Below are 14,081 nucleotides of genomic sequence, written 5' to 3'. Positions count from 1 at the left end.
GACCCCCTCATGGTGCATAAGGATGATGTGAGGGTGCCCAGTTGTGTCTTAGGCCTTATGGAGACTGAAGAAAACTGCAACAAGATGGCAGCACTGAGAAGAGGCCTGCCGAACTGTGGTTTCCTACTGAAGCAGATGATCAATTGGAGACTGTCCATCCTGAAAGCCATACTGGTAAGGAGATAAAAGGTCCCGAGATTTGAAGACTCAATTGAGCCGACAAGTCACCATCGATTCCAGTAACTTGCAGGGGACACTGGTCAGGGTGACTGGCCAGTTTAGATTAGATTAGATTAGATTTACTTTCATTCCAATTGATCCGTAGTGAGGACGTCCTCCAGGATGTGGAACATGTCAGAAAAACAACAATACATGACAAATATTTACAACTAAAACAAATAAGCTAATGTACCATTCCACAGGTCCCAAGTGGAATGATCATCATTTTTTAATGAACACTAAGAGTCATTTTACAAATACTAATGCACTGAATTTAAAATAAAAAAAGTTTTTTATTTATTTATAAGGTAATAAACATGTAATACAACTACTGTAATACTTATTTACAATGAACACATTACTGCACTGAAATGGTGCAGAAGTTAGATTATACTTACACACAACCACACACACACACACACACACACACACACACACACACAGACAGACAGACACAGACACAGACACACAAATTTTCAGTGAACATATTACTGCACTGAAATTGTGCAGAAGTTATGTTGTACTTATATACAAATCAGTTGGTTTTACTAAGAAATTCATCAATGGAGTAGAAGGAGTTGGCCACCAATAAATCCTTTAGGCTTCTCATAAACTGAATTTCATTGGTTGTTAAGCTTTTTATGGCTGCTGGCAAGTTATTGAAAATGTGTCCTCCTGAATAATACACACCTTTTTGTACAAGACTAAGTGACTTTAAATCCTTGTGAAGATTATTCTTATTTCTAGTATTGATTCCATGAATTGAGCTGTTGGTTTGAAAAAGTGATATATTTTTAATGACAAATTTCATTAAGGAATAAATATATTGGGAAGCTGTAGTTAGTATCCCTAGTTCCTTAAACAGGCTTCTGCAGGATGTTCTTGAGTTCACACCACATATAATTCTTACTGCACGTTTTTGTGCCCGGAAAACTTTAGCTTGGCTTGATGAATTACCCCAAAAAATAATCCCATATGACATTATGGAATGAAAGTAAGCATAGTATGCCAGCCTTTTCATTTTTATATCCCCTATGTCTGACAAAATTCGCATTGCAAACAGAGATTTGTTAAGACGCTTCAGCAGTTCTGTGGTGCGCTCCTCCCAGTTGAATTTATTATCAAGCTGTAATCCCAAGAATTTAACACTGTCCACTTCTTCTATCTTCTTGTCATCGTATGTTAGGCATATACTCTTGGGACACCCCTTACAAGTTCTGAACTGCATGTAGTGTGTTTTTTCAAAGTTTAGTGACAAAGAATTGGCTAGGAACCAGTGATTAATGTCCACAAATATTTTATTGGCTGATCTTTCTAAGACTACACTTGATTTGCTATTTATTGCAATGTTTGTATCATCGGCAAACAAAACAAACTTGGCATCTGGTAATGTTACTGATGAAAGGTCATTGATATACACAAGGAAAAGTAAGGGCCCCAAAATGGAACCTTGTGGGACCCCACATGTAATTAGTTCCCAGTTGGATGATGCCTGATAGCTTGATACATGTCTCTTTCCTAATAACACCCTTTGTTTCCTGCCAGAGATATAAGATTTGAACCATTTTGCAGCATTTCCTGTTACACTATAATATTCTAGTTTACTTAAAAGGATATTGTGATTTACACAGTCAAATGCCTTTGACAGATCACAAAATATACCAGTTGCCTGCAATTTTTTGTCTAATGAATTAAGCACATTTTCACTGTAAGTGAAGATAGCCTTCTCAATATCAGAACCTTTTAGAAATCCAAACTGTGACTTTGACAGTATGTTATTTGAGATAAGATGGTTATAAAGACGACTGTACATTACTTTTTTGAAAATTTTTGAGAATGCTGGCAACAGTGAAATTGGACGGAAATTTGATGCTATTTCTTTATCTCCCTTCTTAAACAGTGGCTTAACTTCAGCATATTTCAGCCATTCAGGAAATATTCCACTGATAAACGACTGGTTACACAGATAGCTTAATATGTTACTTAGCTCAGAATCACATTCTTTAATTAACTTTGTTGATATTTCATCATACCCACTAGATGTTTTTGATTTTAAAGATTTTATGATGGACATTATTTCTGTTGGGGTAGTGAGGGTCAAATTCATATTATGGAAGTTACTTGAAATGTCTGGTCTAAGGTAATCCATAGCAGCATCTACCGAACCTGACAACCCCATCTTTTCAGTAACAGTTACAAAATGTTTGTTAAAAAGTTCTGCAACACTATACACATCTGTCACCAATGTATCATTTACTCTTAATGCTATTTGTTCCTCTTCATGTCTGGTTCTACCGGTCTCCTCCTTCACTATATCCCATATTGTCTTTATTTTGTTATCTGATATGACTATCTTTTCCTTGTAATATATTTGCTTTGACATCCGTATTACAGTCTTTAATATTTTGCAGTATTTCTTATAATGCGCTATAGCATCAACATTGGAAATGTTTCGGATTGACAGATACAGTTTTCTTTTTGTTTTACAAGATACCCCTATTCCTCGAGTAATCCATGGCTTCTTTGTAGACTTTGCTCTAACCTTGGTAAGTTTTGGGGGAAAGCAGTGTTCAAATAAGGTAAGCACTTTATTAGCAAAAATGTTATATTTTTCATTCATGCCATGAGCACTGTAAACATCAGTCCAGTGAATGTCTCTGAGGAGTGTCCTAAAATAATCAATTTTTGGCTTACTGATTACCCTCTTGAGCTCAGATTTAACAGATTTTATATCCTGTTCAGTATTAACATTTAACATAAGGAACTGCATGTCATGGTCTGAGAGGCCATTGACTATTGGTTTTGTAATATAATTTTGGATCCTTGCCAGTTTTAAGGACAAGAGCCACAACACTGTCTCACCATTAGAGAGAGGAAAATGCATTGGAGCCAAATACGGTTAAACACCCGGAGGAGATATTGTTATTGTAGAAGACTGAGGTGTTGAAGCAATTAGTTATGGATGGAATCAGGGCCAGAGGCTGAATTGTGGGAAGAAAAGAGTGCCAGAAGAAGCTCCAATTCAGTAAAAGGTTCACTGTAGTATTCCACGTGACAAAAGTAAAACCTAAGTGGGAAGCTTCAGGCTGCTGTTTCCAGAGGAGGAAGGGGCCTGGAAAGGAGGTTGACATTGATGCTGTCACAAAATGGGTCCTTACGTGTTCCACAAGAATTCGTGGATCTGTACCAAGGCCGTCAGGAAGGGCGAGACCCATGATGGAAGACTGCCACTTTCAACCTTGGAGGGTGCGGAGTGTAGCCCACACCCATGACAAATGGACAGAAGAACCTAGAGAGAAGATAAAATGTTCCTAACACACCCACTTGCTCTGTTTTATTAAGTAACGGGCTTTGATACAAAGACATTTTAAGCTAATATGGCTCAATGATGATCACAGATTGCAGTGGCAATGGCTGGCCAACAGCGAAAAGGGCCCAAGGGCCCATCAAGCAGGGAATGGCAATGACGGCAGTACAGATTATTTTATCTGACAGATCACAGATGACTCCATCAATACAATCTGAAAAAGAAGATGTAAACATGACCTGTGAGGTATATAGAGGCCAGTCAGCATGGGGGAAAGCCCAACAGTGTAACCTGGTTATCTGGAGGTGGGATGAGAATGAGAGAATCAACAGGAGGTGGTCACTATAACAGACGTCGTGTGGCAACCAGTGTGAAGAAGGAAAAAAAGCTAAAGATCACTGGCAGAGAAGGTGCCATATGCAACACTAAATCGTGTAGGGGAACCATCATTAACAAGGCACAGGTCGTGGTCTGCAAGAAATTGGCCAAAGAGGAGCCCTTGACCAGATGGAGAAGCACAGCCCCACAAAGGGTAATGGGCTTTAAAATCTCCAATGAGGAGGAAGGAAGGGGGCAGTTGCTGAAGGAGGGCAGTTAGGACAGCAGCTGTAGATGACCTGTCAGGAGGGATTGCAAACTATGACTCCACAGTCCAATTGGTCCTGGATAGCAACTGCTTCCAAAGTGCTACAAAATGGGATCCATGTACCAACAATGTCCATATGGATCAATGTGCAAATGCCAGCGGAAGCCCTCGAAGAGGCAACCCAGTTCTGACAAAGCATAGAACCCATGACAGTTCGGTGAGTGAATATCAGTAAAATGATATTCCTGGAAAACGACACAAGCTACCAAGTAAAAGGCAATAAAGGAATGCAACTCAGGGGGGTGACGGTAGTACCCACTACAGTTCCACTGAATAAGCATGGAGTGGGTATCCAAAATGGAAGCGAACGGGCAGGAGTCAATCAGGCCATCGGGTCACTATTCGTCACCAACAAGCACAGGGTGACGTCCACAAAAAAGAGGTCAGACTCAGGTTGTGACTGGGGGAGACTTCACCTGTGGGGACATGGGGTGGGGGGGAGGGGGGTATTTGGCTTGGGACTTATCTTTCTTTTTGATAAGTTGAGAAGGGCAGGTCACAGAAGGAGAGCAGGCTTCTGCAAGATTTGGAACTGAAAGACAGTGGGCAACCTTAGGGTGTACAGACTTTGTGTCCTGTGGCCAAGATGTGGTAGCAGGCACCCGGCCTGAGAGACACTGGACACTGGTGGGAGGGGTCCCAGGGGGGAGTCACACCATCTATGGGTGCTGAAGAAGGGGGGGGGGGGGGTGACACGGGCTGCCCTCATGGAGTGGGTGTCCACATTCGCCGCATAGAGGGTCCACCGTACAGTGGAAAGATATGTGCCTGAAATGCATGCACCCAAAATACCTCATGAGGGGCGGGACATACAGCTTCACGTCACACCGATAAAACATACCTTGAACTTCTCCAGGAGGGTATCACCCACAAATGCCAGAAACAAGTCGCCAGTGTGAATACCATTGTCCTTACGACCTTTCTGAACACTCTGAACAAAATGAATGTCCCATCATTCCAAATTGGCCTGGAGTTCATCAGTTTGAAGCATGAGGGCCCTATGAAAAATGACTCCCTGAACCATATCCAAGGACTGGTGAGATGAAATGGAAGCCAGAATGTCGCCAAAATCATTACAAGCAAGAAGGACTGCAGACTAGGTGGCAGAAGTTTTGATCAACAGTGAAACCGACTGCATCTTGTGGAGAGACTCCACTTTGCCAAACTTGTCTTTAAAATTTATCACAAAAAATAATGGCTTTGTGACAGTGAATGTGTCCCCATCTGTCTTAGTACACATGAAGTAGTGGGAAAAGTGTTTCACCCCAAGCCAGCGAGCCTGGCTGTCCTCCCACGTTGTAACCAGGGAAGGGAAGGCCGGAGCTTCAGAAGAAGCAGCTTTAATGATCCATTACCAACCGAAGAGACAGTTATAGAAGAATGGCCAGTTTTAGGAATTTTCTACATTTCATAAGCAAAGCATCCACCCTGATATCACCCACTCTGATTGGGGGCTCTCCACATGGGTGCCATCCAGCCACTGCAGGGGCCGTCTGGCATGGTGGCCGTTGCCAAGAGTTCCAATGGTCCAGAATGACAAGCAACTACTCATAGGCATACATGGGGAAGCAACAGCTCAGGTATAAGAAGTGTGTTCCCTGTGTTGTCAGGGGGCTCAGCTGATTGTTATATAACAACCCTATCACACTGACTGGCTACACATATTGGTGACCTAGCCAGGAGTGAGGGAGGCTACAGCAGGGAAGGAAGAGGGGGAGGAAGGAGGGAGAGGAATCTATAATGTAGACTCTAGGGAGTGCGTTCTTCCTCAATTGGCTCACACTATGGAAAGAAAATTTAGAAGTGGATGTCAAAAGGCACCAAAAACGCCAAAAAGGAAGGATGAAAAAGAAAAGGCAAAGGGAACAAAACTGCAAGAAATACAGAAAACCAGGTGGATAGTCAGGTTGACATAAGTAAGAACACAGAGAGGGGAAGTGGGGGATGCAGAAGGGAAGTGGCGGGGGTCGGGGGGTAAGGAGGGGAAGGAGTGAGGAGGGGGAGGAGTGAGGACGGGGAGGGAGGGGGATGGGGAAGAAAACGCAGCACGGGAAGGAAGAATGGACTGCAATAGGTTGGGGCCCCCAACTTTGTATCTTTGTATGCAGAAGTTGCATAAATAAGAAATATTTTGGAAAACAACAAAGTACTTATATAGACTATAACAACCCGGTATAACTAATGACAGGTGGCTAGTGTTAAATTTACATACTTTGCTTCAAGATGGAGTATTATTTACTAACAGCAAATAATTTAGACAGAGATAATTAGACAATTTTTCCTGTAAAAACAAAAATATTACCTTTACAGCATAGAAATCCTTTGCATTTAATCTGACACCAAATGCAGACTTTCTCTCCTCCAAAGATTGACTCTTATTGTTAACAACTGACACAGCATCTATGTAGAGAAGGAACATGCTGGGTGACTTACGTTTATGATTTTCTTCATTATTCCGGACCTGAAATACATTCAGCTTATATTATTCCAATAAAATAATGGACAGCAATTTTTATTTAAATAATAAAATATCTGTGTATACCTTAATAATGCCAATAACAGTTACAACGTCCCCTGGAACACACGAATCTAAAAGGTCCTCCGTTAGCTCACATTCTACAGTGCGAGGGACCCTACCACCTTCACGCTGTGAATCAGTGCTATAGCATTAATTATTGAACCATTGTACATGAAAATATTAAGTTTCTCAAAAGTTACAAATAAGTGAATTGCTGTCTTACTCTGTCATCTGCAACTAGTTCTTGCAAACGTACTGACTGCCAATTAATAGTTTGTGTGTATGGAGATGAATGAAGAGGGGTGAAAGTTCTTCCTCTGCATCCTCCAGTTCTGCACTTTGTTGGTATTGTGAGCACTCCTTCAGGTTGTTTCACACACTGCATGCCATGACATATATTACACTCAAATGCCATCCACACACATAGAAGTTTTACACTGCTGACCCTTATGATTGTACCATGCACAGCTACTAATTTTCCTACACAGACAAAAAAATAAAAATAATCATCATACTATAATATATTGCAAAATAAAGAATACTTGTTTCGCCACTCACTTATCTTTATTGAGGGGAAAGAAATTTTAAAAAGATAATTATAAGCAGACAGCATAATACACAATTAGACCCTTATAAAAATACTGAGAGGGACCTTCAGGAAAGATGACAAACATTTTCTGCATCAAATACACTTTTACTAATACTTACAAATGGACTATGTTTACATCGTGGATAAAAGTGACCGAAACTACCAGCAAAAAAACAATGTTCTACTAACAGTTCTATTGTAGAAATGATATGTTGGGAAGTAACTGGTCCATTTACTATACACAATAGTTTGATATGAAAATGGCACCAACTCTTCTCTTTACCAGCCAGTATCATGTTAAGGATCATCTGCTGCCAATATGACACCTTTAATTAACGACAAAAATGTCTTTAGCTGGTATCTATGACTGCCAGATATGAGATCTCCATTCTTATGCGAAATGTCCACAGTCATTTTGAATTTAACCAAAAGACATATATTTTGTACTGTCCATCATATATGCTTTCTGAAAATGATATTGATGACTACGAAAACTTGAGATGTAAACTGAAACCTGCAAAAGTTCCACAAATTTTTATTTCCAACCTAGTGCTGTATGGACAGCAGGAGGATTCTCCAGTGTACATTATTCTGGAAACAAGATAACAGTCAAAATTCTGTATGGTTTTTTGGTGGATGGTATATGGTTAGCAGAATGTACACCTCATCTGTCCCCTACCCACCACACCTTTCCTCTAATTTCCTGATCCAATTGCAGAAGATATACAAGATGAAATATTTGCATCATCCCTCTTCAGTATCAAAATTTCTGTACTTCTCCTGTTCAATAAGCAAATTAAAAGTGTAAGGAAATAATGTGTTTCTTGACTTTTACTGAAATATTTTATTCCCATGATGCACAGCATTTTCCTTGTAGCCTCTCCCTTAGGGGTTTACTGAAAATTGTGTGACAGCCTCACACTAACTAGAGAAACTCGTAGCAAATTGCACAGCTGTTCTTTGAATTTCTTCTCTCCTCTCCTACCTCCTCTCACTGTCCCCCACTAATCCTACTTAGTAAGGGTCTCAGTTCAGTGATCAATACTCAAGAAGTGGTGAAAAAAGGGTTTTATATGTGAATATCTTCATTGGTGAGCTACATCTCTTTATGATTTCTTCAATAAAATTCACACTTCAATCGGCCTACCAATAGAGAGAACTTCATTGGTTGCTCGATCTTCAATCTCTGAACAGTTACTCCAAGATATAACATAGCTGTCACTGGTTGCTGTGATTGATTGCCAATTGTGTAGTCAAATGATGTTAGGGTTTTTCAACTAGTAATGTGGTCCAATCTGTTCATTATGCTTTTATCTGCAAGTCATCCCTCATTTTGTAACAATTTTCAAACATTGCACTTGTAACGGGACATCCTCGTATAGCATTACTTTTTCTCGACAGTAGTAGTCGATACCAGTAATATTATTCAAATTTTGGACAGGTCCATTTTATCTCAGGTGTTTTTCTGAAAAAAATTTCATATAATTGTATACACAATATATTATATTTGAAGCTAAAATTTATGAGAAGGAATTACTTTATTTTCGATGTTACAATCGATAAATTCTAGTTCTGAATCTACATGTAATATTTATATATTTATTTTTAGAAATATTGAAATAACGAATTATCTGGCATACTTAAAATTTCTATTATGAGTTACGCAATCTAGTACTGTTTATTATGTTTATTTCTGGATTCATTTATGAAATAATAATCAAAATTAATAGAAATTCATTTGTCAAGAAAAACTGTAAACCCTTTGGAATATTGTTATTACTGTAGAGTGAGGTAGTAGTAAGCATAACTCTGATGTGATCAGACGTATTTTTGTATTTTGGGCAAACAATGTAATTTTGGCTTTGTTAATGTGAAAATCCAAAACACTTTGTGATATACTAAATGTGACAGAATAAATTAACATAAAAACAAAAATTCTGCAATAACATTATTCAAAATTATTTATATCAACTGGATCATGAAGACCTAAAATGTGAGACTTGCAGCTTCAAGAATCTGACCCCAAGACATGAAGAACTGGAGACAACTCTACAAGAACAAATAAGTAGACTAAAAAGCTTATCATAATCTTACTCCTATCGAGTCTTCAGAAAAGACTTTGCTCATCGTGAACAACAGCTGCAACAAAGAAGGAAGGGGGAGATTACACACCGTAACTGCATCATTTGCAAACAGGCCCGGATAGCTAAGAACAGTTAGCACAGTCGTATAGATGTAAATTGTGAACAGTGACAGTTCGATCACACTTTCTTGTGGTATACCAGATGCTACTTTCAATCCTGATGATACTTCCCTGTTTAGAACAACAAACTGTGTTCCGTTTTCTAGGAGTCTCTGAACTAACTGCATGCCAATTATTATTATTTTTTTTTTTACATTAACTATAATATCATAAATAATATCACTTATGCCTCTTAATGAACAAAGGTTAGTTTGAGTTTTATTTGTAGCCAGTTAAAACTGCAGTACATTGTAGTTCTTTTCTAAGAGGGATGTTGTCGCTTATATTTTGATTTTAGGTTTCATAAGGTCATAAAAACAAATATTGCTTGCATCATTTAAAATTATATTACCAAGCAGAAGCTTCTGTAATCAAGGAAGTAAACACTGTATTATTCCATATATTAAGTTGTCTATAAATAACACTTATTTTGTAACTGCGGTACTTAACATATGCATTGTAAAGAAATACGAAAGTACTTGCTCACCTGCAGATTTATGAGATTTTGATTTTCTCTAATAAAACACAATATTTAGTTCAAACTTTCCATTTCTAGCATTATTATAAGACTCATACAGAGAGGCTGAGAATTGCTGTACAGACTGAAACTTTACTACTGAACACCAGCAAATAAATGGTTAAAACTAAGAGATAAGAATATACTCACTGAAAAGGCTGCTCTTTACTGATCTAGTGGAAAAATGTTGACTTATTGAAGAATTCATTAATGACAATTTTATCATCGAAAACAATAGTGAGTATTAGATGAGTATTAGATTAAAACAGCAGCTGCAGAGCACAGAACGGGGAACAGTGGCTTTTCTCAAAGTAGCTGTTTTTTCCTTTGCATACATAATGTAATCTACATCTAATTAGCATAAATATTAGTGTAGTAGATTTGCAGTAGCCTTAATTTGTTGTTGATGTACTTTACAGAAGTAGCCAGCAGTGATTAATATACAGAGTGTATCAAAAAGAATCATCCAATTTGAAAAAAATTGTAACTATTACGTTGTTTGAGATACGTGCGTGAACGAAGTACTGTTGGAAAGGAAAACTATCGAGTTTTATATGGTTCTCACTAGATAGCAGCAATGTACACCCACTTCAGTTCTAGTAAAAATCGTGTCAACACAACAGAAAGCATTTTGTGTTCTACATTTTGCACAGTGCAGGTCAGTAATAACTGTTCAGAGTAGTGAGGCAAGGCAGTACATGATCTGGATAGGGGAGCAGTGGCGTGGCTTTTAGTTATAACAGAAAATGTAACTTGAGGCAATGGGGAACAAGTTAGCAAAAGTTTAGGCCATGGGGGATTGCGAGAATCCAGGATATGCTGGAGAGACAATTCCCACCCGAATTGTTCGAAAAAACTTGTGCCAGAAGGGAGTAGCCTAACGGCCAAGTAGTACAGCACTTGTTTAAATCATTAGTGTCGAGGTGTGCAGCATGGTTGAAACTGGATGATCAAAGTTAGGGTTTGCCACAGTTTGTCAGTGGGCATTCATGTGAGAAGACAGTTGGTTACTTGAAACTTCCTGGCAGATTAAAAATGTGTGCTGGCCCGAGACTTGAACTAAGGACCTATGCCTTTTGCAGGCAAGTGCTCTAGCAACTGAGCTACCCAAGCACGACTCACGACCCGTCGTGACTACTGCCAGGAAGTTTCATATCAGTGCACACTCTGCTGCAGAGTGAAAATTTCATTCTGCAAACATCCGCTAGGCTGTGGCTAAGCCATGTCTCCACAATATCCTTTCTTCTAGGAGTGCTAGTTCTGCAAGGTTCGCAGAAGAGCTTCTGTGCGCAGAATAGCTTCTGTGAAGTATGGAAGGTAGGAGACGATGTACTGGCAGAATTGAAGCGGTAAGGACGAGTCACGAGTCGTGCTTGGGTAGCTCAGTTGGAGGGAAGAGAACTCACCCGCAAAAGGCAAAGGTCCCGAGTTCAAGTCTCAGTCCAGCACACAGTTTTAATCTGCCAGGAAGTTTCATATCAGTGCACACTCCACTGCAGAGTGAAAATTTCATTCCAGTTGGTTACTTGTCAGGCCCACATAGAATGGTGTACAGTAACTGCAGCTTAGCTGATATACACTCCTGGAAATTGAAATAAGAACACCGTGAATTCATTGTCCCAGGAAGGGGAAACTTTATTGACACATTCCTGGGGTCAGATACATCACATGATCACACTGACAGAACCACAGGCACATAGACACAGGCAACAGAGCATGCACAATGTCGCCACTAGTACAGTGTATATCCACCTTTCGCAGCAATGCAGGCTGCTATTCTCCCATGGAGACGATCGTAGAGATGCTGGATGTAGTCCTGTGGAACGGCTTGCCATGCCATTTCCACCTGGCGCCTCAGTTGGACCAGCGTTCGTGCTGGACGTGCAGACCGCGTGAGACGACGCTTCATCCAGTCCCAAACATGCTCAATGGGGGACAGATCCGGAGATCTTGCTGGCCAGGGTAGTTGACTTACACCTTCTAGAGCACGTTGGGTGGCACGGGATACATGCGGACGTGCATTGTCCTGTTGGAACAGCAAGTTCCCTTGCCGGTCTAGGAATGGTAGAACGATGGGTTCGATGACGGTTTGGATGTACCGTGCACTATTCAGTGTCCCCTCGACGATCACCAGTGGTGTACGGCCAGTGTAGGAGATCGCTCCCCACACTATGATGCCGGGTGTTGGCCCTGTGTGCATCGGTCGTATGCAGTCCTGATTGTGGCGCTCACCTGCACGGCGCCAAACACGCGTATGACCATCATTGGCACCAAGGCAGAAGCGACTCTCATCGCTGAAGACGACACGTCTCCATTCGTCCCTCCATTCACGCCTGTCGCGACACCACTGGAGGCGGGCTGCACGATGTTGGGGCGTGAGCGGAAGACGGCCTAACGGTGTGCGGGACCGTAGCCCAGCTTCATGGAGACGGTTGCGAATGGTCCTCACCGATACCCCAGGAGCAACAGTGTCCCTAATTTGCTGGGAAGTGGCGGTGCGGTCCCCTACGGCACTGCGTAGGATCCTACGGTCTTGGCGTGCATCCGTGCGTCGCTGCGGTCCGGTCCCAGGTCGACGGGCACGTGCACCTTCCGCCGACCACTGGCGACAACATCGATGTACTGTGGAGACCTCACGCCCCACGTGTTGAGCAATTCGGCGGTACGTCCACCCGGCCTCCCGCATGCCCACTATACGCCCTCGCTCAAAGTCCGTCAACTGCACATACGGTTCACGTCCACGCTGTCGCGGCATGCTACCAGTGTTAAAGACTGCGATGGAGCTCCGTATGCCACGGCAAACTGGCTGACACTGACGGCGGCGGTGCACAAATGCTGCGCAGCTAGCGCCATTCGACGGCCAACACCGCGGTTCCTGGTGTGTCCGCTGTGCCATGCGTGTGATCATTGCTTGTACAGCCCTCTCGCAGTGTCCGGAGCAAGTATGGTGGGTCTGACACACCGGTGTCAATGTGTTCTTTTTTCCATTTCCAGGAGTGTATAACGTGGCTGCTTTCACGTGTGGCCCTGCCTTTTACTGGGTAAGAAATGGCTGTGAGTGGACTGTGATAGGAAGTGATGGGTGGATGTGGAGGTAGGTCTCACACCTGGAATGAACACAACACTGATTCATGGTGTCCATCCCTACTCCAATTATGCTCCCAATCCTGCAACCCATGGGTCATTCCCTGGTGGTTGACACAGGCGCAAGACTTGTCCCATTCATCCCCCCTTGCCCTCCTACTGCAGTTCAGACACAGGCATCTCCTACCCAATTACAGACAGGACCACATGTGAAGGCTGCCATGTAATACAGTATATCAGCACTGTTCTAAATGGTCATGACAAGTAACCAACTGTCCCCTCGCATGAACGGCCGCTACAAACTGTGGCAAACCGCATACTTGATCATCCAGTCACTAAACGTGCTGTGCACCACAACACTAATGAGTTCAAAAGATGCTACACTACACGGGCCTTTCAGATACTCCATTCTAACACAAGTTTCTCTAAACTACACAGGTGGTAATTGTCCCTCCAGCACATCCTGTGCCCTTGCACTCCCCCTGGCCTAAACCTCCATTAACTTCTTTTGCTCTGACTCATTTTAACTTATCAAATCTCTCTTCTGTCTCCACCATTGGTTCCCTATCCACATCATATACTGTGTGTGTGTGTGTGTGTGTGTGTGTGTGTGTGTGTGTGTGTGTGTGTGTCCATCCTCTTACTAAAGGAGCAGCAAGAGTTTGAAAGCTAGTTTTAACTGCTCATTATTACATGTTTTTGTGTGTGACTCACCAGTCCTCTAAAATATGCAGTGGTTGCCTTTCCTTTATTTTGCGTATTTTTCCATCCAGGAATTTCCAATACAGACATTAGGTCAAGAAATAGAAAAGTAAACTATTTGCTAAATATATTAAAGTATCAATTTCTGTTGCACAAATGACAAACCCATATCGCAGGCAGTATTTCTAGATAATATATGTAATTTACACCTAAATAAAACAGAATTTTAGACAGTCAAACAGCATTTCCAATCATGA

At 41.4% G+C, this 14,081-nt stretch overlaps 1 protein-coding gene across 2 annotated transcripts in view; it reads right to left on the bottom strand.

The window, feature by feature from the left end:
• The window catches only part of LOC126173005 (DNA helicase MCM8-like), a 195,180-nt gene that overhangs the window by 109,260 nt on the left and 71,839 nt on the right, over nucleotides 1–14,081 (bottom strand). For both annotated transcript variants that reach the window (XM_049920923.1, XM_049920922.1), the window contains exons 5-7: nucleotides 6,914–7,170; nucleotides 6,715–6,819; nucleotides 6,475–6,633 (exon numbers count right to left, since the gene is read on the bottom strand). In XM_049920923.1, coding sequence (XP_049776880.1) covers nucleotides 6,475–6,633; nucleotides 6,715–6,819; nucleotides 6,914–7,170 — 521 coding nt within the window. The remainder of the gene's footprint in view (nucleotides 1–6,474; nucleotides 6,634–6,714; nucleotides 6,820–6,913; nucleotides 7,171–14,081) is intronic.

This window comes from Schistocerca cancellata, chromosome 1, assembly GCF_023864275.1.
Source record: "Schistocerca cancellata isolate TAMUIC-IGC-003103 chromosome 1, iqSchCanc2.1, whole genome shotgun sequence".
Classification (NCBI taxonomy): Eukaryota; Metazoa; Arthropoda; class Insecta; order Orthoptera; family Acrididae; genus Schistocerca; species Schistocerca cancellata.
This window is presented reverse-complemented; position numbering and strand designations above follow the sequence as displayed.